The sequence below is a fragment of the Capra hircus genome, chromosome 4, assembly GCF_001704415.2.
Source record: "Capra hircus breed San Clemente chromosome 4, ASM170441v1, whole genome shotgun sequence".
NCBI lineage: Eukaryota > Metazoa > Chordata > Mammalia > Artiodactyla > Bovidae > Capra > Capra hircus.
In genome coordinates, this window is record NC_030811.1 from 2,419,161 (window position 1) to 2,445,630 (window position 26,470).

General features: G+C 50.5%; 1 protein-coding gene across 6 annotated transcripts in view; it reads right to left on the reverse strand.

Annotated features, from left to right (window-relative positions):
• Positions 2,200–26,470, reverse strand: part of RBM33 (RNA binding motif protein 33) — a 109,095-nt gene continuing 84,824 nt past the window's right edge. Inside the window, exons 16-19 of one of the 6 annotated variants that reach the window (XM_018046652.1) lie at positions 12,810–13,019; positions 11,138–11,326; positions 4,934–5,022; positions 2,200–4,810 (exon numbers count right to left, since the gene is read on the reverse strand). In XM_018046652.1, the coding sequence (XP_017902141.1) occupies positions 4,762–4,810; positions 4,934–5,022; positions 11,138–11,326; positions 12,810–13,019 (537 nt within the window). In that variant the 3' untranslated portion in view covers positions 2,200–4,761. Of the gene's footprint in view, positions 4,811–4,933; positions 5,023–11,137; positions 11,327–11,780; positions 13,020–26,470 lie in introns of those variants that run through there. The other 5 variants (XM_018046653.1, XM_018046647.1, XM_018046649.1 and 2 more) reach the window with 5 other exon arrangements.

A 26,470-nucleotide genomic window follows, 5' to 3' on the forward strand; every position in this document is an offset into this window, starting at 1 on the left:
CCGAGTTATCAAAACAAGTGGTTATTTGCTCTTCGGTCAATAGTTATAAATGTGTGTCGTATAAATGTTGCTTTAAAAACATAAATTATATATCCTGAGACAACACTGCAGAGAGCACAGAACTTAAACGGTCCTTTAAAAATCAGGTTCCATTACGTGCCCTTAAAATGAAAAATAGTTTAAAAGAAAATCATGCTAGAAGAATGTCAAAAGGTCTACTTTCTAGAATATATTAAATTACTAAATACAAAATATATTAAAACAGTACATCTGTTTGTCCACTCTGCGGAAAGTATTAAAATTCAAAGACTACAATCATGTTTCTTTTTAAAGGCCTGTACTTTTCTACATACCTTTCAAAATTAGTAAAATAAAGCACCAACATGAAGGTCTTTTTACATTTTAGTTGGTTAGAAATGAAAGCAAGAAGCAACTTCTCACTAAAAATGCCTCTTCTGCCTCCTCATCTTAATTAAAAGACTTGCTACCAAAATACAGCACAGAAAAGAGTTAAGATTTTCTGCACATTTCCTAAAAAGACCAGGTTTTTTACACATGTAAAACCAAAGACCCTTCCCCATCAAACACTACCAGCAGGTATACCGGGGATCCAATATGAATCAGGGAGTTGCTTGGTTCCAGGACACAGAACCATGGACCCTTTAAATGAGGAAAATTAAACAGGTTGCAAAAAAACCTTACACAAAATCCTTAGGATTTAATAGTAAGTCAAGGCTCACTGCCTTTGCAGAGTTCATATTTACTGATGTCCAAAACAACACATCATTCACATGATTTAAAAAGAGGTGAAAAGGCTAAGTTAACTGCTCATTAAGCACAGTAGAGCATCTACATTCTCCCTGTAACGGATGTGATTCCTATGGCTTCCTCCAAGGGGACAGGGGTGTCTCCTGGTTCCATTTCGTATCGTCCACCCCTTTGGTTAGTTAATTCCCTTTCAGAATACCGTCACTTAGAAAAATCTGTAAAAAAATCAATCATGCCTTTCAAGCACCCCACGCCCCCTCAGAGACAAAGGAGCTGGGCTGGGGTGGGGGGCTGGGGTGGGGGGCCGGGACGGGATGCAGGTGGGAGCGTGGTCTGTTTGACCACGGGCGGATATAAGCAGGGCTCCCGGTGGGGTGCAGCCGGGGGGCACGCTGCCACTCCAGGGACTGGGGGCAAGAAGCTAGGGGGCTCAAGGGCTCCACACCCCATGCGTGGCTCTAGGTGCTCTGCACACAGACCTCAACCAAAACCTGACTGTCCTCATCAGGGTCCCTGGCAGTCAATGGTCCATAAGCACACTGAGCTTACCTTCAATTTAACAACAGAGAAATTAAAAGATAAAAAGCAAAAAACAAACAACAAAAACTACAAAAGATTTAAAAAAAAAAAAAAAAGGAAGGAAGTGACAGGTTCTCGGAACAGCCTGGCCCTAAGTCTCATCTACCAGCCAGCCAGCCGGGCCTCCTCTCATCCGCCAGCTTGGCGGTCCACTTCGTGCAGAGTGCGCAGCCCTGGCGTGGCCGCCCCAGCTGACTCCTCCTCGGCACGGGCTCAGGACCGGGCTCCCGGCCAGCTCTGCATGCTCTAACTCCCTGCGCTCCACCCTGTCCTCTTCACCCAGCTCGCCTCCCCAGCCTCCCTCCAGCAACAGCGTCTGCTTGCATCATTAGCAAAACGCCCTTAAAAAAAAAGACCCGAGTGCAGGATCCAAAGCTCCGCCACAATTCAGAAACTCTACGGAACTGAGCACAAACAATTGTTCATCCAGGACCTTTTACAAATCATGAGAAGATCCCAGTCAGAAACAGTTACGATGAAGCCCCTCGCCCCCCCCGCCCCGCCCCACCCCCCACCCCTGGTGCAGAGAGGGCACAGGCCCCTGCTGAGGGTGCTGCCCGGCCAGAAAGGGCGGAACCCTCAACATTGCTTTCGGAAAAAAGAGCTAGTACTTCTCCCTTAGAATGATATCATGTAAGACTTAACAGATGTGGCCAGACCAAGGGAAATGCAAGATTACCTCAGTAAGTAGCTAAGTGAACTTATATTACAGCATTAAAATCAAAACAAGATAATATGAAAAGAAAGGGTACCTGAGCTCCACATAATCACTGAAGTCTTTACCTTATGAGATATAATGATATTCACTGGCTTCTTGAATTTGTGAACAAATAATACACAGATCAGGATAAATGTATTGACTTACTACCATCTTTATAAAAATCGAATATACACACAAACACATCAACATTATGGAACTGTATCCATTAAACTTCGATAAGACAACACAAAAGAACTAACAAACAGCTGCGATGTTGCTGAACTGAAAGCATCTCTCTTAAGGATTTAATTTTAAAAGGTCCATATTTACATAGTGTGTTAACTGCTTCTGCGTCTCACTTTAAATGCATGATAAATGAAGAACAAAGATAATGGTTGCAACAGATCTTCCCAGAGGGCTCAGCGTGCGGTAGGCTGGCTGCGCTGCGCTGCGCGGTGCGCGAGGCGGCAACACTGCTCCTTCCTAACTCTGCTCCTTCCTTTCCCAGTTTCCTCAAGGAAACCGAGGCTGCGTCCTCAGGCCTGGCCGGCACTGAAAGCCCGTGCCCACGGGCCCAGCGTGTCAGGAGGCGACCACGGGGAACCTCTCTAACCAGGCCTTGACGGAAGGCCTGGCCGACTTAGCCGATGGCCATTCAAGAATGTTCTATCCATAGAAAGCGTGTTCCGGGTGTGTGCAGACAGTTACAGACGCACACGCATCCCGGGGCACCATGTCGGGCTCAGACAACACAAAAGCAGCCCTTAGGGTAGCCATGAGGGCCGCCGTGAACAAGGTGCCCAAATAGGATTCGTTTATTATCACTAACTCGAAAAAAGGGTGCCTAGCTAGTTTATTATCGCTAACCAGAAAAAACGGTGCCTAGCTACGTCATGGAGACAACGGGCAGGTTTTTAGCTTCAAAGTCATAGCACACTCAGACCATTTCAAAAAGCGGTGAAATCGGCAGGCTCATTTTACTGCGCCATCAAGCCCTGAACAAGCCCCTTAACTGTGAGCCTCCCGCCGCCCGGGGGGGTAGGTGGCCTGGACGCCCCCGCATGGCGCCTGCAGTACCCCACTTGCCGCTTCAGCCCAGCTCTCTGTGGACTGAGCCACACTCGTGTGAACACACCTGCATCTACTTGTGAAGATGGGTTGGGGGGCGGGCACACCAGTGGCCGGGCGCTCCCAGCGAGAGGTGATCTAGCGTGTTCTACCAGTGCCTACAGCTTCCTGAACTGCAGCCTCCGAGCAGCGGCCATGAGCACCCACCTTCAGGTTGCAGGCTCCCTCCTAGCACGTGGCGCACTGTGGAGTCAGCGTTACAGAGGCTCGTGGGTCTCAACACTCCCCTGAAGTTCTGGTGACTTAATTTGAAAAACATAAAATTTCAACTGTGAAAACAAGAAGATACAAGATCACATGACCTGTGTCTCAGCTACCCACGAGAAAGCTGAGAAAGGGGTGCCCTACTGAGGGACCTCGCTGTGCTAATCAGCAACAGGCGTCTCTTTCCCTTAATTCTACTAATAAATGTGACAGGAAATTTTACGTATAAAATTCAGCTAAAAAGTCTGAGTATGCCCCAGTTATCATCTGCTCCAATAGTTCAGGCCCATGTTAGAATAAACCCAAACAGTGAGACTCCTGCATGAGCACAAATGCAGTAAGGCACTTCTGTCATCGTTTGCCCAGAACGGATTTTGCTGAAGATGACTTTACGGGGAGCGAGCGGCTCACCTGTGCGAAGCTACCCCAAGCCCCGGAGCTGCCCGCCCACACGCCAGTGCGAGCAGCCCCTGCTTCGGGCCCACTGAAGGACAGCACAGCCCCTGCTCAAAAGGCCTTCAAAAAAGAAAACGCTCATCACAGCAACGACAACCAGGCTTCCCAACAGTCACGTACGTATCCCAGAGCCGGTGCCATGACTATGCCTCCTGGGGCTGTGTCTAAAATGAAGAAGAAACCAAACAGGCCCTTTCAAGCTTCCAGCTGGCCTACCCTCCCCTAGCGGGGCCCCAAAACCTGCACTCAGCTCGGGGGCGCACGCCAGTGCCCACCAGCGTCTGCATGGTGTCTGGGCAGAGTGTAGAAAGGGGCTTTCCCTCTGGAACTGGGCTGGCGCTCTGGGAATATTTACAAGAAGCAGAATCTGCCGCACAACTGGCACCACTCCCAGCCACCCGCACGCCCTGCTTCCCAGGATATCGCCACCCGAATTTGCCTCTACGTTTCCACAAGAGCCCTGGAGGGCCTTCTGAGAAAGGAACGCGAGTGAAGCTGGGTGAGAAGACACTCGTCTAGCCTGCACTGAAGATAAGTGCAACCATTATCAAGTATTCTTTGCTGTGAAAAACACTGAGAATCTGTGACGGTGATGGTCTCTCCTGACTCTAAGTCACTGGAATCGGTCATACAGTAAGGTCACAAAGAACAAGGTCTACATGCACTGTGAGCACTTGGAGAACAACAGGAAACCAAACTGCAGTTCTTCGTGGCGGCGACAGAACGTGGACGCTCCAACAGCGACTCGAGTCTGCCACGCCCCGCAAGTCCAGCTCTTCTGGAATCTACTCTGGGCCGTCGGGCGTCTCAGACAACGGCCTGGCAGGGCTGTGGATGGAGAGACTCGGCTCGTGGGGCCTCTGCGCGCAGCTCCGGAGGAGTTCCACAGTGTGTGTTCGGCGTCCCAGTCAGCCCGTCCGCGGAGGTCACTCGACAATCAGGGCCACGTTTATGTGGGACAGGTCTATCATGTGCCTGCGGGAGGTCACACAGCACACACGTGAAGCCCCCTGCCCGCCGCGGGACCGCCCACGCCACGCTCCGCACCGCGTCCTGCAGCCAGCCCACCCTCGTCTGGCCCCAGGGACGCCATGCTACCTGTGGAACTTCTGCTGGAATGCCAACGCGTGCGCTGGCTCCTTGAACTTGGCTATGGCTTTCCGCTGCTGGGGGAGCATCTGCAAGCTCTGCAGGAAGAGAACAGAAGGGTGTCAGAGTGGGGCTGTGCACCACGCGACACCGCGGCACAGGGGGTGATGCACACGCTGGTCCATAGGGGTTAACACGAGGTTCCAGTCCAGGCGGACCACAGGTCCCTGACACAAACTAGCTACTTCAAGCTCCCTGTCGAGACAGCCCCGCGCGCCCTCCCTAAGCAGCACTCAGCACCCTCCAGGCCCAGTGTAAAGACCCTCCTTCATTTGCCCGCCAGCTGCCCCCCTTCCCTCCACCTGCTCACGCAGGTCTGGGGCAGGTGCCCAACCTCAGAGACTCCCTTCCCCTCAAGCGACGTTCCCCAGGCCCCACTCACACAGGAGGGATGAGGTTGGCCAGGGGCCCGAGGCGGAGGGGCGGCACTCCCCCGAAGACCGCTGGGGCAGACCCAGGTCCTCACACAGAACGGGGCTGCCGGGGGCGGGGCGCAGCTGGGACCGGGGCAGCCCTCGGTTCTGTCTGCTCACACTCTGCACTTTAAAATGTCGAGGAGCATGAAGCAGCATCTTAAATTATATCCTAGGATGTGAAACACCATTTCCGAGGCTACTCTCTGGAGTGAAGACCAGAGGCGTGTGTGGAGTGGACAGATCTGTCTAGCGAGGAGACCAGTGCCAGGACTGTGAACGGACAGCTGGTCCTCACACCTGCCCCAAGGATGAGGGGAACTCTGTGCTCCGACAGAGCACTCTAGGATTTGGGAGGGACGCGCCGAAGGAGGACTCGGATCTCTTAGCCAGCCCACTCTCCAGAGTCTGATCCTTCTCAAGCATTTTGGTGACTGGCCACGTGTCTGGGGCAGTGAGCCAAGTGCCCGGTGGGGTGGGGGGCGGCGGAGACCTTGCTCCCTGGAGGACCCAACCCAAGGAAGCAGCAAGGACTCGGCGGCTAAGAGCCGTCTGCTGTGTCTGGGCTTCTGTCCAGTGAAGTACAGCAGGCAGAAACACAGCCAGCAGTAACACACCACCCTTGACAAGGGTTTACACATGCGGCGGTTTCGTTCTAAAGCACTTGTTCAAAGACCTCCAACAGAACTATCTAGCCAAAACATCAATTCTCTGAAACACGTTGAGAAAGCCATGCTGTGTATCAGAACAGGCGCCCCCCACTCCCATAAACACAGCACCCCACAAGTAAGAGCAGCGAGCAGAGCACTAAGGAGACGCTTTCCCAAAAGCCGCTCTCCGGCGCTTACACAGAAACGAACGGTCTCCAGTGCCCAGCTGGCACGGCGCCGAGGTTCACACCGGCCACACGGAGGGGCAGTCGGGTCAACCGCCATGTCGCCAGGCGCCCCTGACCAGCAGCAGGCCCGGGGCGCCTGGCGCAGGGCGCCGCCAGCAAGCTTGTCTGCCTGCTCTCTTGACGCCAGCTCAGCAAATAGCAGATTCACCTCTTCTGTCAGATACAAAACCCAGAAGCACCAGAATTTTCTTGATAATTTCACTGATCACTAAGTTCACTGGACAAAGTAAAGTCGCTCAGTCGCATCTGACTCTCTGCGACCCCATGGACTATAGCCTGCCAGGCTCCTCTGTCCATGGGATTCTCCAGGCAAGAGTACTGGAGTGGATTGCCATTCCCTTCTCCAAGTAAAGCTGGACAAGTAAAGCTCAATATTAGTTTCTCTGGGACATGCCAGCAGCACACAGCTTTCAGCGCAGCAGGCACCCCGCCAGGCCCGCCTCCTGACCCCGGCCCCGACCTCCGCCACGTGGCTGCAGCGCTCGAGGGCGCCAGGCACGCAGACACAGCTTCATGCCAACTGCTGCCAGCACCACGGCAGTTCTCAACACAAGAACCACAGCTCACCTAGACTTATTCTGTTGGAAACTATAAAAATCACTCAATTAGGAACAGACAAGGAAAACTAATTTGTTATGATGGCACAAATAATTATCGGCACTCTACGATTCACAGATGGAATCTGGATTTTGAAAACACCATGCTCTTCTTCTGAGAAAAAGCATATTGAGACTGTATTTCCTCTAGGTGACTTCACAATGTGGAATGAAATATGATGCTTCCTGTTTACCACTTATCATATAAAATGGCATGAGGTATCTGTATCTTCCTGGTTTAAAGCTCTATTTGACTGAGAAAGGATCAATCAAAAGAGCGTAAACTTTCAATGAAATTCTTAAATCACAGGAGTGAGCTGCTTCTCAACAGTCAACAGAAGCAGTAAGAACATCATCTTAAAATGTTTTCCCTCCCCCTTATTGACATTTCTGCACCTTTTTTTTTTCAAAATACAGAGGCTATTTTCAGATAAAAGATTAATACACTGCCAAAACAGTCAATATTTAACCATTTCTGACCTACCAAAGTGACAAATATTAGCGATCATTCTACTGGGAAGATGGAAAAAGATACCGTGGACTATAAACTAAAGGGCATGTACTATAATCACCAATTTCCACTCCGAAAATACATCCTGCAAATCAGCAGCCCATCTCCAAATAAGCAAGCGCTTTAGTTCACCCGGAACAAATGGAGAGGCGGACTCTCCACCCCACACTCCGTGACCCTCCACCTGCTGGCCCATGGGGACAGGCTCACTGCCCACCTCACCCAGATATACTTGTCATTTTTCAGAGACAAGACACCTGCAGACAACTCCCGAGAGCACCCGTGCTACTGCAAGCAGCAGAACGCAGGCTGCGACGCCCCTCCCGAGGCGGCCTCCTGCATGTATGCTCAGCGACCCCACTCGGGACCCCGGGACTGAGCTGCCACCAGCACCGCAGGGACAGTGGACAGTCAGAGTCCAGAAAATCGTCCACACCGCTCCAGGTCTCTTTTCCCTGTTTTGGGAAAGTTCCTCCTCTTTCTAGGGAGAGCCTGTGTTCGTGCCTGTGCGCATGAATAAATGGCAATGCTGGGGGAACTCTGAAATGAACCTGCAGCCCTGAAAATCACTCACACTACTCTCGCTACTCTGGCCAACAGTTCCCAGCGCCTTCAGGAACTGACTGAAGCAAAACTGACACTGACGTTCGGTGTTCTAGACACACACGAACCTGCTCAAACAGAGCCCAGGGGTAAGCCGTTAGGTTCATAGTGACAGCGGTCCCTGGGCAGCCAGGCCGCAGGGGCAGCCCTGGGGCGTGCCGGGCAGCGGGCCTGCCACGACTCCAGCTCTCCTCCCCTGGGCCCACAGCTGGGCTGGAGTGCAGGGGCACCGCCCTCTTCATTCCGGACGCGGGTCACCCGACCCTCTCGTTGGCGACGGGGTGTTTGAAACAGCGACTCTGGCATCTCAGACCACTCCATCACACGCTGCTTCCTCTTCACGTTTACACTATATGTGGTCTTTTTTGACGCCAAGTCTGTCTTTTCCTCAATTCCAGCATCTGGGCTTCCTCTCACCCACAACATAAGCGCTGTTCCTTCTGCTCTGACACAGTTGAGAGTCACTCTGAGGCGCCCCCTTCCACTCTCATCTTGTACAAACTTACCCTACAGATCACAGCCCTCGGGTTACCACGCACTCTGCCTGGAATCCTCTTTTTTTGGGACAATTATTTACAACAGCGTTTTCAGAACTGTGTGTGGGAGCCTCTGGTCAACAATTTTCCCGTCACAGTTTCAGATCGTGTGGCCACGCCTGTTTTCTTGAAAGCTCAAAACATCCGTTTTGGGAACGTCTACATTTCTCTTGAATAGTCACTGGAAGGACTGATGCTGAGGCTGAAGCGCCAATGTTCTGGCCACCTGATGTGAAGAACTGACTCACTAGATAAGACCCTGATGCTGGGAAAGATTGAAGGCAGGAGGAGAAGGGGACGACAGAGGATGAGATGGCTGGATGGCATCACTGACTCAATGGACGTGAGTCTGAGCAGGCTCCAGGAGTTGGTGAGGGACAGGGAGGCCTGGTGTGCTGCAGTCCATGGGTCACAAAGAGTCGGACGCGACTGAGCGGCTTACCAGCAACATGTAACTACGTCTAGTGTTTTCTTCCCCAAAGGTCAACTCCAGAATAACTAAACTGCTTCCACTGAGATCCCGACTTCCTTCAGGTCACCCCAGACGCTCCTGGTCCGTCAAAACCAGACAAGGCAGGGAGGAGGGCTCCTCACAGGAGGTGAGACGCTCCAACACAACCCCGCCTCACACGATGGCTCCAAGGGGCTCCTCCTCAGCAGGTAACCCAAGATGGCCCCAGAACAAGGGTTTCCCCCGTGCCTGCGCCCCCGAACAGCAGCGCTGGCAGCCTGAAGCGACCCCAGAGACCTCGCACAAGGACGACAGGCGTCCTTCCGAGGACACACGCTTTCCCTCCGCGGCGCCCAGAGGCCCCGCGTTTCTTTCACCCCACCTCCGTGGTAACTCCAGGGGCAGGGGCAGAGGCAGAGACAACATGCGCATTACTGTCCGGGGCCTGGGGGACGTCCTCGGCTGGGAAGCTGCACCCCAAGAAGTGGCAAACTCAGGACGGAGCCCCCAACCACCACCCACCGTATTAAGTCAGCCACCGCAGTCTCACTCCGCTCCAGCCTGTCCGTCCCTTCCCTGAGAGCAGGACCCCTGACATGGTGGATGGGCGGACAGGCCCTTCTTTCCGGTTCTTCCCACACCCCTGCTAGTGGGCACCGGGCAGGGCCTTCTGGGTGCTGACACCACCTGCTCTCAGGGCACGCAGGCACCAGGTGGCGCCACAGCCCAATCCACCAGAGGCCTGACGTCTGCCTCTCCTGCAGCCAGGAGGCCTAGATCTCCTCACCACCCCCCTTAAAGTGTATTTAAAGTTAAACCACATCGCAGTCTTGTTATAAGCATATTCTCACAATTTAAACTTAACAATATTGGTCTTCAGCTATCTAATGCTGGCAAAGTTTGTTACGTTAGCACTCTGTCATCGCAGCGCTTACAGACCTGTAAACGGCCCTCAACACCATCCCTCAGGACTAAGACTGGCAAGGAGAGAGGGGTGCTGGCTCCTTGGGACCCTTGGGATGGCCCACAGGCCCTACTGGGCAGCTGCTGAATCCCTCACCCTCCGGGACTCCTTCCGGCAACATTCTGAGGGTACCTGATGTAACCCCTCTTATCTTCCTGTCTTCTTCTCTAATAAAAAGAAGCCTTTAAATACCCAGTATCAGTTTTGCTCCGCTTCAATAAAGTGCCCTTCACCCTCCGGGACTCCTTCCGGCAACATTCTGAGGGTACCTGATGTAACCCCTCTTATCTTCCTGTCTTCTTCTCTAATAAAAAGAAGCCTTTAAATACCCAGTATCAGTTTTGCTCCGCTTCAATAAAGTGCCCTCCATTAAACTTTAACACACTGATCTCTAATCCGTCTTTCCAGAACAGGAGAAGGAGAAAGGCAGATGGGAAAGCGGCCCCCGGAATGCAGCACTCAAACTGCAACTCCTGCAGGCCAGTCGCGCAGCGCTGTGAGCAGCAGCTGCCATCACGCGCTGACCCCAAGCACAGGTTCACGCTCAAGGACGCACGGCAGACTCATCGGGACCGCGGGGCAGGAGCGCGGCCCAGACCGACCAGAGGCCACACGTGGAGAGCAAGAGCGCCACCACCTCCCACCCTGACACGGGCCGGGAGCCAGCCAGGAGCAGGGGCCCCGGGCACAGCCTGGACTCGCCATCCACCCCGCCCCATTCCTACCCAGGGTCCCAGGCTCACTACTCAACTGTGATCTGATCCCAGGTTTTCAACTACCATTTGTTGGAGAATCTCCACTCAGGAGACCTGTATTTTTAAAAGCATCATAAGCTCTCTGACGCCAGCTGTGTTCCTGCAGATTAACCAGTTCTATGACAGACTGTCCAAGAAGAGCTCTCTGTGGACACAAGCTTAACGTGTCTGATGACGGACAAGCCGCTCCTCAATAATTCAAGGATAATTTCAGGATTTCAAAGGATAATTTGTTCAGCTGGAATAAATAGTTCATGAAGTTTCTGAGCACCTGAAAAACTACAAACACTCTAACCCTCAGGCAAAAAGTTCTGACACCAAGTGTGCACAATGGTAAAACATTCAGCTTTCTTCTCAGGGGCTTTAAGGAACTGAGTCTTGGGAGGGCAAGATGGAGGCACAGACCGAAAGCGCAGGGTGGCCCACCTGGATGGGCCCCACCGACGTCAACAGGCTCTTCAGCTGGGCGTCGGTGGTAGATGAGGAGAGGCCCTCCACAGACACGACGCAGGGCTGAGGCTTGCACTCCACCACCCGCAGGTTCTGCTTGTTGGGCATCAGGCGGCCCCGGCCCATGGCTCCCACCAGGCCCCGGCCTCTGCCATGCACGAGCACCTGGTAAAGACAGAAGAACCGTTCAGGGTCAGGCTGCGCGTCTGCTCACAGCTGCCAAGACACAGAGCGAGCGTCTGAGCGTCACTCAGAGTTCACCAAAATGTACCACGAGCTGCAGGACCCTCTGCAGCTGTTCCTGAGTGTCTAAACAGGACCGCAACACCCAGCACACCCATGAAGAGGAGGAGAGGAGGCGGTGCAGTCTCGGTCAGCCTGCGCATCAAGCACGGTGCTAGGTGGGCACTTTGTGTACCCGTCGACCTGCTCACACGGTCATGCTGTGCACGAAGCAGCAGGACCACAGGCTCCAGAAAGGCGATCGACTGACACAAAGGTGTGGGTCCAGTGGGTCCTTACAGGCCCCAGAGCCCGAACTTCCCCACTGTGGTTCAGGCTAGTGGGGGCGGCGGGGGGGTGGGGGGGAGGGCGTCAGTTAACTTGCGCAGCACTGCCCCCAGCCAGCTCCCCATCACTGCAGGCCACGGCAGTATCCCTCCTGAAAGGCAGATTCTGCAGCAGGGGCCCCCTACCCTCCGCACACAACACTCCTCGGCAGGGCTTTCAAAGCAAAACCGAAACCCCAACTACAGTGACTGAAGGCCCTCGAGTGCACTATCTGTGCATACAGCTACGGTGAGGGAGGGCGGGGGAGGCCTCCTTAAGGTCTTTCCCGTCATACATCCAGGGACAACACCCGACTTGAGGAAACTCAGACTGGAACATTCTTTAAAGCTCTGACCCGAAGGTATGACGAATGTGACTGCGCGGGTGCCTCTCACAGCACAAACGGACTGTCTGTTTCTGCATCAGAAGGTGATTATGAGACAACACACATGAAGTGATTTAAACATTTCAAAGACCTAGGTTGGTCTTCACACTAACACTCCTCCTCAGTATCAGCAGCAAGACCAGCAGAGGAGGGACTGGCAGGGTCCAGCTGCTTCCAGGAGAACTCAAGAGCAGTCTGAGTCCTCGCACGTGTGCGGCTGTGGGGCAGAGCGCGGGGCTTGGGAGGGCTATGAAGACGCCCCTCACTAGAAGCTGCGGGGAGGGGTGCCCCACGGGACATGACAGGACGTGGCGCATACTCCTCTCCTGGGAAGATGGCCGCGGCCCTCATCTCACACACGGAGCTCGGACAAGGCATCCCTCGGTGCAGAAAGAGCCGGGGCCAGGGGCACCTTCTCAGGCAGGAGACTTCACCCCAAAGGCTTCCCATCTGTGAACGAGGTATTGAGAAGAAACATCGGAGGGGCCTCTGGAGGAGCAGCTGGGAGGGCAGGGGCCATGCAGAGCCGCGCCCACCGTGCACGCCGAGCTGCAGGAGACACCCACACCCTGGGCGCCAGGTGAGCTCCCAGAATCGTACCGTGAAGCCAAGGGAGGGAAGCGCGCCTGTGAGCACATCACCTTTCAAACCCAGGGACGGGGGCGTTCCAGCTCCTCTACCCAGAGCGCTCCCGGGGATGGGGCTGGGCCGCACCTTCTTGGCCGGGTGGATCCCCTGGATGCTCTTGATGCCTGGCGGGCCGGCCGCGTGCATGTGGGCCCCCGGCGCAGGGTGCTGCGGCTGCTGGAGCGCCCCCTTGGTCAGCGTCACCTTGCGGGTGGGCTGCTGCCTCGCCTCTGGGGGCTGAGGGAGCCGCTGAGGCTGGCCCTCCGGGTGAAAAAAGCCGTCGCTCTCTCCTCCCTGCTGAAACAGACAAGGCAGCGTGCTGGTCAGTGTCTGCACAGGCAAGCCTCCCTGCCCAGCACCGGGGTCCACCTCGATTAGTGCTCAACCAAGGGGCAGCACCACCCACCTGCCATCTCATGAGGGCCACTGAGGAAAGGACACGCTCACCTGACAGGCGTTAGGGTGAAAGAGCCTTTATCAAATTTAAATCTAAGACCTTTAATTACTGTATCCACTCAAGAGGTCTGTAATTATTAAAGTGGGTTCTCTTTAGTTCAATGAAATATTGCTTAACTTTAAAAATAGTTCACACCTGGCATGCCTTTTCCATTGTCAGAAGCACCCTTATGAAAATCTGACAGTATGCATCAGCAGTTGCTTTAAACTTTTAACTCCCCTTCAAACCTCATGAAAGTGGGTCATCTTCCTGACCACCCCCAGGCACAGCCCAGCACGTCCTTCCTGCAGATACAACCCTCAACAGTGGTGCTCCCCACAGCAACCACAGGCCGACAGCACCCAGTCACCCCTCCCCTCTGAGTCACAAGTCTCCACGTGCATGCTGGCCTCCAGCCTCAGTCCTATTTGGGATGAAAACAGACCAGCTGGGAATCCACAGACAGAAATCAGTTACTGGAGGCCTAAACAAGCCCCCAGGGCAGACAGGGAACCACGGGGGACAGCAGGGAGAAGAGCTGAGCAGAGCAGGGCCGAGGCCAGGCACTGGGCAGTGCTGCCTCCTGAGCTCTGCCCGGCCGGAGGGCAGGGCGCCACGGCGGCCGGCCAGGAGACCGGGCTCGGAGGTGGAAAGGAGCACAGACACCGAGCAGAAGGCATTCTGAGTGAAAATAAGAATACAACACATCAGAATCGAGGGGCTGCACCTAAAGCAGTGGCATCAGGAAGGAAAACAGATCTAAACTCAAGAACCTGACCCGTTATCACAAGAAACTAGGGAAAAAACAAGAAACCAAATCCAAAGCTGGAGAGAAGGACATAAGATCAGAGAGAGAAGCATGGACACGGCACACAGAGACGGCAGGAAAAGTCCAGCACCGAGACTCTCCTGGGGCCAATATGGAGAGAAGGACGTAAGATCAGAGAGAAGCACGGACACGGCACACAGAGAGACGGCAGAGAAAGTCCAGCACCGCGACTCTCCTGGGGCCAATAAAGCTGATGACCGTTTAACTAACTAAGGAACAAAGCTGGAGAGGACGTAAGATCAGAGAGAAGCACGGACACGGCACACAGAGAGACGGCAGAGAAAGTCCAGCACCGCGACTCTCCTGGGGCCAATAAAGCCGATAGCCCTTTAATTAACTAAGGAAAGGAAAAGACAGACACAAATTACCAAAATCAGAAATAAAAGAGAGATTATCAAAAGTGGCACTTGCCGAAATATAAAAGAATATTTTGAACAACTTTATGCCAACAGAATCAGGGAACTCAGATGAAATGGACAAATTCCATAAGGGATGTGCTGCACGCTCCATCACTCAGCCGCACCCAACTATTTGAGACCCCGTGAACTGCAGTCCGCCAGGCTCCTCTGTCCATGGGATTCTCCAGGCAAGATGCAAGATACCAAAACTGATTCAAGAAGAAAGAGAAAATCTGGAAATCTAAGAAGACACTGAATCGATCATTAAAAACCTTTCACAAAGAAAAACCGGGGCCCAAATTGATTCTCTAGTGAATTCTATCAAATATTTAAGACAGACAGACTATCCATTCTACAGAGTCTCATTCAGAAGGCAGAAGGGGAGGAACAACTTTCCAACTCATTTTTTGAACCCTGTTTTTCTGAAATACAAAAATAAAAGACAAAAAAGAAACAAAAGCCACAGAAGAATATCCCTCATAAATAAATAAATATGTGTATATATGTATGAAAAAAATCCTCACTAAAATATCAGCAAGCTAAATTCAGTGGATCATACACCATACTCAAGTAAGATTTATCCCAGGAATGCAAGGTTGGTGTAACACTCAAAAATCAATTTACAGACCACATCAGTGGAGGAAAAGACCATATGACCATCTGCACTGATACAGGAAGGGCATCCATCATGAAAATTCTCCATGAACTAGGAACAGAAGGGTCTTTCATCAACCTGATAAAGGACATCTGCCAAAGCCGAGAGCTCACGTCACACTTGGCCTGAGACTAGCCAAGGGCCTCGACCTGCGTGTCAGTCACCTGGGCACCTTTCAGATGTTACTACTCCTGGGCTTTAGTCCAGAGCCACGCAGTCAGACTGTCCTGAGCTGGAGCCCAGACGCGAGCGTATCTTAAGGCTCTTCCAGTGACGTCCAGCCTGGGCTGAGGACAGCTGAAGCGGAGGGCATCCCTACATTGTGTCAGCAGGAACTGCCTAAAATGTGATCCTACGGTGAGTGGATCCACTCCAGCCTGATGGAGAAGCACGCGCAAAGGAAGACGGAAGCCCCACAGAAAGGCAGGCCAGGCCGTTCTGTGGGACCACAATCCACATAAAGTTACTGAGAAGTCAGAAAAAGCTGTGTGAACTCTCTCCAGTTCTTTATATGCTTGAAATCTTTCTATACTAAAAAGCTGAAAATTTTTAGGATATACACACATACTCCTAATCGTTAAGAGCCAGTAATCCATTACTTATTAATCTCCCTAAAATCCCATTGAAATTATGTTAGTATATGGTTCATAAATTCACTCTGCAAGGGTTAAGTTTTGCTGTTCTTTAAAACATCTTTTTTTTTTTTTTACACGGGGTGGACACATCACACTAGCCCCAGGTCCCACCAGAGGCTGCGTCACACACGCAGGAGGCACTGGGCCACTAAACCTCCCCACAGCTCAGCTCCCCAGTCTACTGACCGATTCTCCTCTAACGTCTACCTTTCTCACAAATGTGGGTCGATGAGCTGGCTGTGTGTGGCTGCCTCTATGGGAAAGTCCTCCATTCATGGGCTCCCTGGAAACTCCCGAGAGGAGGCTGAACGAAGTCTGTGGACAACTAAAGCATATGCCATTTTTAAGTGTCTAGAGCAACCAGTGATTTGCACTTTGGTGAGTCTGTTTTTGTTCACCAAGCCAAAATTTCTGGTGCATGCAGATGGCACTGAGCTATTTACTGAATAAAACAATAAACAGTAGACCAGGCATCTAAAAACTAAGTCGTTCTGAAAGTGCTGTGAAGAAAGCCTGCACTATCAGGATACTAGGGTAGAGCCACTGTCAGTCAGTGCAGGGATGTGGGCATCCCAAAACACTCTGTCAGGCTGCAGAAATCAGCAGTGAGCTAATACAAGTGCCCTAAGAGGAATGATGTCCCTACAGACGACGGACAATGAGGAGCGCTGTCATAAAATTCTTCTTTAGCAGCCCAAAACTGAAAACGCAGACGATCTAGACAGTAACTTTTATTTAAAACGAAGAGCTTGTACCAAAAGCAGGGTGTGCCTGTTCTGAGGTATACACTGTATATGTATCTGGGGGATAAATATACAATACTGTAGAGATCCGATGACTTTTAAACTAGGAATTGAGAACATAAACACTGAGTCAACAAACGCTGGCAAGTAATAAAAATTCTCTTTACTGCCATTTTGAGTCAGAGACTGATAATTCACGCCTGACAATATTCAGTCACATAAAAACCCTGAAAGCCCAAGTTCTACACTTTTACTGTCCTTTCAAGAAAGAGTTTAAAGCAGGCTTGTTCTCCATCTACAGCTCAGAAGCACAGGCAGCAAGTGTCACAAGCGCCTCTCTGTCTAGGGCTCTCTGAGGCTGCCTGCGATGACACAGGAGCCGGGCGCTGCTTCCTCCACGCAGGCCCCCCCACCGTGCCTGCCTCTCCCCGGCGCAGTGAGCGCCCCGACCCCGCCCTCGTGGGGAGCCACGGCGGCGCCTCCAGCCCTCAGGCTGCCTGGGCCATGGGACTGCACTCTGTCTTCAGGGTTAGTCCGCACTCACGGTCCTGCAGTGCTCACGAGAAGGGGAGCCCCACAGGGACACCGGTCACCAAGAAGCCTCAGGACCAAAGAGAGATCGAAGACAATCGGCACAGAGCAGGCAGATACGAGCAGAGGAGCAACACACAGGGATGTTTCAGGCAGGGATTATGACAAAAGCCCAACTTTTAGGAAAAACGGCTGTCATCTGCTCACACGAGTAGGGGGAAGGCCTGAGCAAGCTCTAGAGTCACTAGTTCACAACAGGACAGTGTTTTATACCCCCAATAGCTGCCTATGGAGTCACTTCCCTGGTGGCTCAGAGCGTAAAGTGTCTGCCTGCAATGCGGGAGACCAGGGTTCAATCCCTGGGTTGGGAAGATCCCCTGGAGAAGGATTCCAGCACTCTTGCCTGGAAAATCCCACGTACGGAGGAGCCTGGGAGGCTACAGTCCATGGGGTCGCAAAGAGTCGGACACGACTGAGCGAATTCACTTCACTTCACTTCATAGCTACATATGATGGAAGAAACTTCAAAACAGCAACGTCCAAGGCACTCTAGGTTCTTAATCACCAGAGTCTTGGTATCATTCACCATGCCCTACCCAGGGAGGATGGACAGAGCTGTTTTTTGAATGTCTCCCAGTTGACAAGAAGTACACTTGGGTCTGTTTCCCTCCATCTCCTTCAAAATAAACATTACTGTTCTCACTGGTCCCACACTGAGTGCTACCAGGACTTCCTATCCTGATGGATCCAAAGCATGGACTTCACACGACCTCGTAGGCAGGAGCTTACTCTTAACATCCAACATAACGCTTTTTAGCAGGGCTGGAAACAAAGGGGCTGACCATCACTCAGTCACATCATTTTAAGTAAATGAAGGGTTACTGTAACACGCTGCTTTGACTTTTTTCTGAAAATCACTGCTGAGGACTCAAGCCTTATACATAAGGATCGAGGTTTTATTTTGTAAGAAAGACAGTGCTGCTTTTCTTTCGATTGAGAGAACAATTATTTTCTTTCAAAACAGCACTATGAAAAGCCAGTTCTCAGGGGAAATTCTAAATCCCAGAGTTACTCCAGTTAACACTAGCAAACAGTCAACCTACGAATTTCTAGGCTGCGGCCAGAAACATATTTTCACACCTACTCTCACACAGAGACACAGAAGAAAAACAGTGACTGTTCAGAACCAACCCAAACGGAACCCACCCATTTACTTACAAGTCTTCTACAACCCACACATCATAGTTAACAGCACTGAAAAGACACCCCACAATTGTTAGTACTCAGTTATGTAAATTTAAAAATACTGTCAATTCAAACGAGGACTTTTAGAAACAATGCTGTCTTAATGTAAGGAAATTACTAGTCATCTGTGCATGGCAGATTCCATCCACTCAAAGAAAGGAAATCCATCTTGCAAATGAATTTCTCTAGGGCAGCACGGTTCCCTTTTAAATTCCTTACACACTAGTGTGTTTAGACATGATCTTAAACTTCTTTTACTTCCTCCAGAACAGATTAGGAGAAAAGAAGTTTGGCCCGTCTTAGACCAAACTGGAAATATTTTGTTGGCTTTTTCCCACAAATGATTTATCTTTTAATGACTACTGTAAAAAGTGCCTTTTGAGAGTAGTTTTTCTTAAATATAAGAGGCACTTCCTGCATTAAGCGTAAGGAATACTTTTTATCAGCTTCATCGTTATCCAAAAATGAGGCTTGCAGCCACCAACATTAGCAGGACAAATTTACTTATAACAAATGGCTTAAATGTATAGATAAAAATGCCGACTGATACTGTCAGGGCGTCCTGCAGTTTGACAGATCAAATCTTATTTTCATTCTTAAATCCCCATGAAGAAGTGATATCACTGACTTGCATTCACTGGTGAGCAAATTGATTAATCCCTCTCTATAGAAATCTCAACTCTTGATTACACCTATCAGACGCTAAGCAGCATTATTCTAGAGTGACAACACTTGACAAATTCCCCAACCGTTTTTCTCAGCCTTTGTGGCCCTGCTAGCTTGTATTAACCCTGATGAAAAATTAATTTTCCTTATCTTCTTCTAAACCCCAAAATCCAAATCCGCCAAACTGGCAACTCTTTCTGTAAAGGTATTATGAAAACCTCTAAAAGATTAATTGCATGTCTTCAGGTGACATTAAATTAATTTCTGTGCTCATGACAGACATGTGATACTCCGCGCTGAGAGGACAGATAACATTGTCGGGACACACAGAAGGACAGTGGTTGGGGTCCCAGGGCAGCCTCTTATGCATTCTCCTGCCGATAAGGCCTACTTCACTGTCATCGCAGCGCTGCTGATCTGCAGCCCACAGACCTCACAGAACAGGTTCCTATTAACTGCAACAATGCTGGGTCTAGCCTGCGATCTTTAGAGAGCTCACTCGGAATCTGGGCAATAAATGATCTGCATGCTACGCAAAGTTTCTCAACACCAGTGCATTTAAGGCTCTATTTTGTCTTTGAGACTACTGTTTAAAGGAGGAGAGAATGGAAATGACGTTGTTCTCCAGGCTCCGGGGTCAGTCCCCTAATTAAACTACCACAGTACGATGCAAGGTGAGAACAATCCAAATGTGCAGTGTTCACCTAGTCTCGGCAATAAATTATACTTACACATGGCAAGCATGCAAAACGTGTAACTAGCAACTTAAACCTAAAACGCTTCCTAATTCCACTAACAGTCTACATCCCTTGAACTGAAACAAAATCCATGGAGATTAGAGGCACCGCCCAAGGGCTCTCCTGGAGAAAGGAAAAGGGCCCAGAGGCAGGCACACGATCTCTCCGCAGGGCTCTACCACAGCACAGAGATGCAAGTGCTCTCGCTCTCAACATTCTCCTTTCTGAGACTAGGCAGGTTTGGGGAGATCGCTTAAAAGCAAAATTGACTGGCCTTTGGAGAAACAAAGCAAGGTGCTGGGCCAACAAGGCGTCTCCAGTTTCCCAGGACGGGCAGCGGAGAAGGAGCTCCTTCAGAGCGCAGGGTGACTTCCCTGTGCAGAGGGCCTGGCTCCCACTCTTGCCAGCTGCTCCTCGTGAGGACAGGGAAGGCACCCAGGTCACTGGAGGAAGCAGATTCCTTTTCTGCTGAAGAAGCTGGGTGAGCAAATCCTGATTCCTAATTACAGACGAACTATTTCTGATTTAACCACTCATCTCACCTGGAAACACCATATGCATAAAAACACCTATAAATCAATGCGCAGACTTTCTGATTCAGTAAGACTGACTTCTGTCCTCTAATGAACTATAGTCCACTTTGCCCAAATGAAGAGGTCACGTGTTTAAGAATGATTAAAAGGTCATGTCTCTAGAAGTTATCAGTTCTTCCCACTAAAGTATTCCAAAATTCTTAAAAATAAGTATTACCATACAGCGGCTTGTCCTCCAAGAAAAGTCTAGCATACACATTTTACCGAACAAGTGACTGTTCACGCCACATGACCCATTCTTCCTCGGGCCTGTGTTTCCGCCTTCCCACCATCTGTACTCACCAGCGCCTCTAACAGGGAAGTGGTCAGGAGACAGAAGACACCACTCCGCCTACCGGAGCGGAACGGACGGCAGGGAGGGGGAGCTGCGGTCAGCAAGCCGGGAGTCGGGCCGCGCCCCCGCCCCAGCTGCCCAGGCAGGGAGTCTCCTGGCTCTCCTCCCTGTGTCAGCGCGGGGCCTGCCAGAAGGGCTTCCCTGTCGCAAGCCCGCTGCAGTCCTGCCCTTGACTGCCTCGTTTCTGACTCACTTCCACCAGACCTGCTTTACCCTTGTCCTCTAGAATGTTCTCAGCTCCCAGGTACTGCGTGAAACCATGGCATCAAATCGGCTTCTGCCAGAAACCAGTGAGCTGGTCAGCTGAGCCCTTCTCCTGGTCGGGCAGCTGGCTGCGTGATGCAGCGACAGCTGCAAGGTCAGACTTGCCCTGCCTTGGCCTGGGGCTCCCTGAGAACGCGTCATCACCGCCGACTCGCCAAACAGCAGCCAGATGCGATGCGCGACACGATCCCACCTTGTAAACGGGAGTAGAGGAGTGTGGGAGCAGACCATAAATTTCAGCATGAAAAGGCAGCCAGAAGAACTAACAGGGATTCGTACTATTTCTGGCGTTACCTTTGCTTACTAGAGAGGGCTTCCTTGGCGGCTCCACCTGTCAAGCAGACTGCGTTTGATCCCTGGGTGGGAAGATCCCCTGGAGGAGGAAATGGCAACCTATTCTGGCATTCTTGCCTGAGAATCCCATGGACAGAGGAGCCTGCTACAATCCATGGGTCACAGAGAGCTGGGACTCCACTGAGCACATGTGCACACACAGAGCAACCTTGCTTACCAGTGCCATCAACAGATGCTTCTTAAATAACACATTTGAAACTGTCCTAAATTAAATTCAGAGACAAAAAATGAGCCAAGGAGGAAACCCAGCCTCAGTCAGGAGCACTGACTGGGACACAGCTCTGAGAGAGGGCAGAGGCTGTACCGGGAGCCCAGGAACGTGCGTGTGGGCCGGGCAGAGAGAGAGACGGCAAAGGGGGAGCAGCAGCCGGACCTTGGGACCACAGGACCACAGGGACCATGGGGCAGGGAGCGGGCGGGAGGCAGCGAGCGGGGCTGCTTCTACCTCTGCCAGCGACTCCGCCTCAGACCAGAGTCCCCAAATCGTAGACCGACACTGCTCTCTCTAGTAAATCTGGTAAATCTTGTACTATTTTTGCAGCGCCTCAAATTGAGATTGTATTTTATCCAAAAATGCCTCTATTCCACAAAAGAGGGTCAGGATTGTACACATTTTACCTCTTCTACCACCTCTAAAGAAAACCTGACAATAACTTTCGAGGAAGAAGAAATCTACAAACTCAGGGCAAGCCCCTGAAGCAAGAGCCCCACAAAAGCTGGGGGCGCCTGTGTGGAGCACTCCGAGCCTCCCGCCCGGACAGCGGGCTCTCCTGCTCAGGCGCTCGGTGCGCCTCTCCTCCTCCTGAGTGGTCGGCACAACAAAGGGCTCCTCACTTAATCTGCTGGCCAACTCTTAAATGTTTCATTACCTCAATCAGAATAAAGCAGCAGAATTCCAAATTTGCTTTCACTTTCTTAAAGAACAGCCATGTCCGACTCTTTGCAATCCCGTGGACTGTAGCCCGCCAGGCTCCTCTGTCCTTGGGATTTCCCAGGCAAGAAGATGGAGCGGGTCGCCATTTCCCCCTCCAGTAAAGAACAGTGGAAGAACACATTCTTCCTGCCCTTAACTAAAGGAAAGGTAGTAATACTGAGCAGTCATGAGTAACACAGGTGAGTACCTCAGTACCGGTTACACTGAGACCCTGGGTCACACTGGTGCTCACGCAGGCCGGGTGACCGGATACACACGCCTCACAGGTTCCGTTTCCCCTGAACTGAAAGACAGAGCTGCAGGCTCAATTAAACTCCTGAATCTCGCCCGGCACACGCTTCGTCTTTCTTTTTTCCGGTGTTTCATCACAAGTCATGGCTGGGGTGACTACATAAAGTTGCACTGACCAGTCTGCATTTCCCGTGCGCTCGGTCAGTAGCCGAGGAGCTGTACGGGACTACGTGCTGGTCGTGAGCAGTTATGGCGGGAGGAGCGGCGTGCCACGGGGCTTACAGGGTCTTAGTTCCCCGACCAGGGCCTGAAGCTGGGAGCTCAGCAGCAAGGGTGGAGTCCTCACCACTGGTCCACAAGGGGACATCTGCAGCCATGATTTAACACGATTGCTCTCTTTTGGTTTATGAGAATTAAATACTTAAAAGTAGCTTTCTGAGAAGTAAGCAAATGTAGAATATTCCTATGTTTTAAGTAATAAAAATAGAACCATTTCATCAAATGAAATCCTTTAAGTCGATTACAATATTCGGGGAGGCACACTAAATTCTAGAAGCAATAGTTGACGATATGTAATACTCTTTAAAAGCAGTGTGAATGTGTTCCTTTTTAAGTCTCACCTAACAAATCCAGACAATAAAATATAAGTGGGGGAAAATGAAAATTTAGAGAGATTCCATGTGCCTCATAACACAAGGTCTCTTTAAATTTCAAGTTCCCTTCATGATTTCAACCCAAAGTTTTAAATAAAAATTTAACCCACTGATTTATACAGAAATGTTCTAAGACACATTTATAGCACAAAGCAAGTCACAGCCACCCTCCACCGGGGTATACCGTCACCCACTTCAATTCACTATACCAGGCTAGTGGCCAGGTGGTTACCCACATGTACCAGGCCACTCCATACTCACCCTCCAGCCCTGACACCACTCACCACTCACCACTCAAGGTACTCTGTTGTACCTTCAAACACCTCCCAAAATTCTCAGGACTGGGCGCCACCAACCAGGGCTGGCAAGCGACATGAAACATGGCCACTCCCTTACTCTCGAAAGCCCCTAGAGATGTTCTGAACCAGCCCTGATTGCCATATCCTCACTGGAGACAGTAGACTATGCTCCCTTCGGACTCAGCAACACCTGGGGAGAAGGTGCAGCAAAGCAACTATTACAGATGACAGGAAGCGCACAAGACCCAGAGGCCTCACTCTGCCAGTCAGTCAGTAGCTGAGTGGCCCTGGGCAGCTAACATGACCTCCTCGACATGCAACTTACTTAACTGTAAAAGGGAAATGACAGAGCTAACCTGTAAGGCTGCTGCGAATACATGCTAAGCAGCAACTCTGCTTGATAAGCAGTAGCTACCACTTATTATACGGCATAAAATCATGGAATGTGTTTCTAGACGGGGCCTTAGGAGCATTCTGAAAAGAAAATGGGCATTTATAAAGTACCTTCTCTGTGTTAGAAAGGTCCCAAAGAAATAAAGAAGAGACCAGCACCCAGCCACGGGTCTCTCATCCACAGCCCTGTCATTTTCACCTTGCCCCGCCCTCGAGTACACACGTGTGCACTCTGCCCTGGTGACAAGGGCCTCAATCTCCACGCTCCACACACACAACCTCAGGATGGCCAACAGCACACATAATGCCGAGACCGCCCTCGAAGAAAGTGAAGGACGGCTCTGCGAGCTTTCAACCCAGACCATGACCCTGCCCACCTGACTGCGAGAGCCAACATCAAGAAAGACTCTTTGTTACATCCTTCCTGAAAACGCTTCCCATGTCCATAATACATTAACTCTAACAAAGAGGAACAATACAGAAAGACCAGAGAGTCTCCTTGGATGATCAGTATGAATTAAAATCACTTTAAAGACAATATGATTAATTAAAGGACAGACTGAAAAAGCTAGTCTTAAGACTCAGGCTCTTTCACCTTTCAAAAAACTCAATTTAATAAAATCCAAAGACAAATTACTTAATTAGAGATGATGAAATACAGAAAATGACAAAAAGAGAAGTTCTTGTTGATTCACCATTGCCTCACAGGTAAAAGCTCACCTAGAGAACCCTAATGTAAATTGTGATATACTTTCAATTTGTATATCAGAATAAGACTGCCAAGAAAATTCTGTTTTCCTAACAATTCTGTAGATGCATATTTTGACTCTGATCACATAATCACTGGCATAATTTCTAAACAGCTTTATGTACCATGATAGTTCAGTGTCCTGTACGGAGACCAATGAATGCAAAGAATAATTTAACTAATACATTAGATGCCAGTTTAGGTTAAAAAAGTGAAGGAAATGAAACTCTCTGAAGAGTAAATTTCTCTAGGAAATCTTATGAACAAAACATATATTTTAGTACTGAGAAGGTGAAGAAGGCCTGGAATCATAGCAAAATACAAGAACATGGGCTGACTGACAATGAGATGTTTTTATTAAACAAGTAATTATAAACCTGAAATGCATAAATAACATTCTCCACAGATGCAGCACACAAGTCAATCCTCCCAGAGAGGAAGCCCCCGTCAGACCCTCACGGGGGCGGCCAGTTCAGCACAGTCCTGGGCGTCAACACCTCAGCCCCTGCAAGGGGACAGAGACCAGCAGGGGAAGGAGGAAGAGGGGAAATGAGAGCACACTTACTTTAGCACTTAAACGGTCTCCTTTTTGCGCAATGGGTATGTTCTCTTATAAACAGTTCCTACCCACCAAAATATACACATACACACACAACAACAACAAAAACCCAGGACATGAGGGAAACACAGTTCCACTCCAGAGAGATACAAGCAAGCGACCACTATCCTCTGAAAAGGCGGCCTTGCCAATATGGAGGCATTACTGGAATAAAAACAGTCTTAGTTCACAGATTTACACATGTTGGGCAGTTAACTTAAAACCTAAGGATTAAGAAGAGCTGAAAAACCACTGCAACGTTTGGCAGATAAGTACTTTCATGTAAAATTCTTGTTATTTTCCTGTGTATTGTAAAATCATATAACATGATTTTAGAATATGATCTCTGTTTTCCATCAGAGCAAAAGAGCAAAAATTGAAGCAGATAAATTCTCCTGAAGACAAGGTGTTCATCGGTTGAATGCCGGTAATAGCAGAGCCACGCCCTGCCCCTCCTAGTCCCCCAGAGCCCAGAGTGCACGGGCCTGCAGGGCGCCACCTGACTGCACAGGCAAAAGGCCTACTCCCAGCCAGGCCCCAGGGCCCGTCCTCTGCGTTTACAGCTCCAGTAAAAGCATGGGACACTGACAAAGACCATGATTAAAACAAGGCCAGAAGCAGGAGCCACAGAGGCGCTGGGAACTGATGAGCACTTGGGTTTTCACCTAGAGATAGAACAATCTGATACAACACAGGCCAGTTACTTATCAACATTCTGAATCACAATGAATGGAGGAGAAAAAAAACAGATTTGGTCTATCAAGAACTTTCTTACGGCATTTGAAACACTTCACATCTTCAGCGTACAACTGAGCAACAAAAGCAACAGAAACGCATCTAACGAAAGGGCTAAGAACGAGCTGCCCTTAATTCAGCACAGCAAATGACTCCACACTCCTTCCAGTTTCTAATGGTGCTGCCTTCCCCGGAGGGACTGAGAATTTGAGGCCCTTTTTGCAAAGAGTCGGACATGACTGAGCGACTGAACTGAACTGACTTTTCCTACAGGATTCCCAGGCGGCACTAGAGGTAAAGAGCTCGCCTGCCAATGCAGGAGACATAAGAGACAGGGGTTTGATGCCTGGGTTGGAAAGATCCCCTAGAGGAGGGCATGGCAATCCACTCCAGTATTCTTGTTTGGAGAGTATCATGGACAGCGGAGCCTGGCGGGCTACAGTCCATGGGGTCACAGAGTCGGACACGACTGAAGCAACTTAGCATACACGCACTTTCCCTACTGTAAATATTTTGTGGTTAATTGATGAAAATTAAAGCAAGAGGTTGGGCGTACCTTCTATAGTAAGTAGAGACTGCACGGCAGGGTTAAGAAAGCACTAGGTGGCTCAGTGGTAAAGAACCCGCCTGCAATGAAGAAGACGCAGGTTCGATCCCTGGGTCAGGAAGATCCCCTGGAGAAGGAAATGACAACCCACTCCAGTACTCTTGCCTGGGAAATTTCATGGACAAAAGAG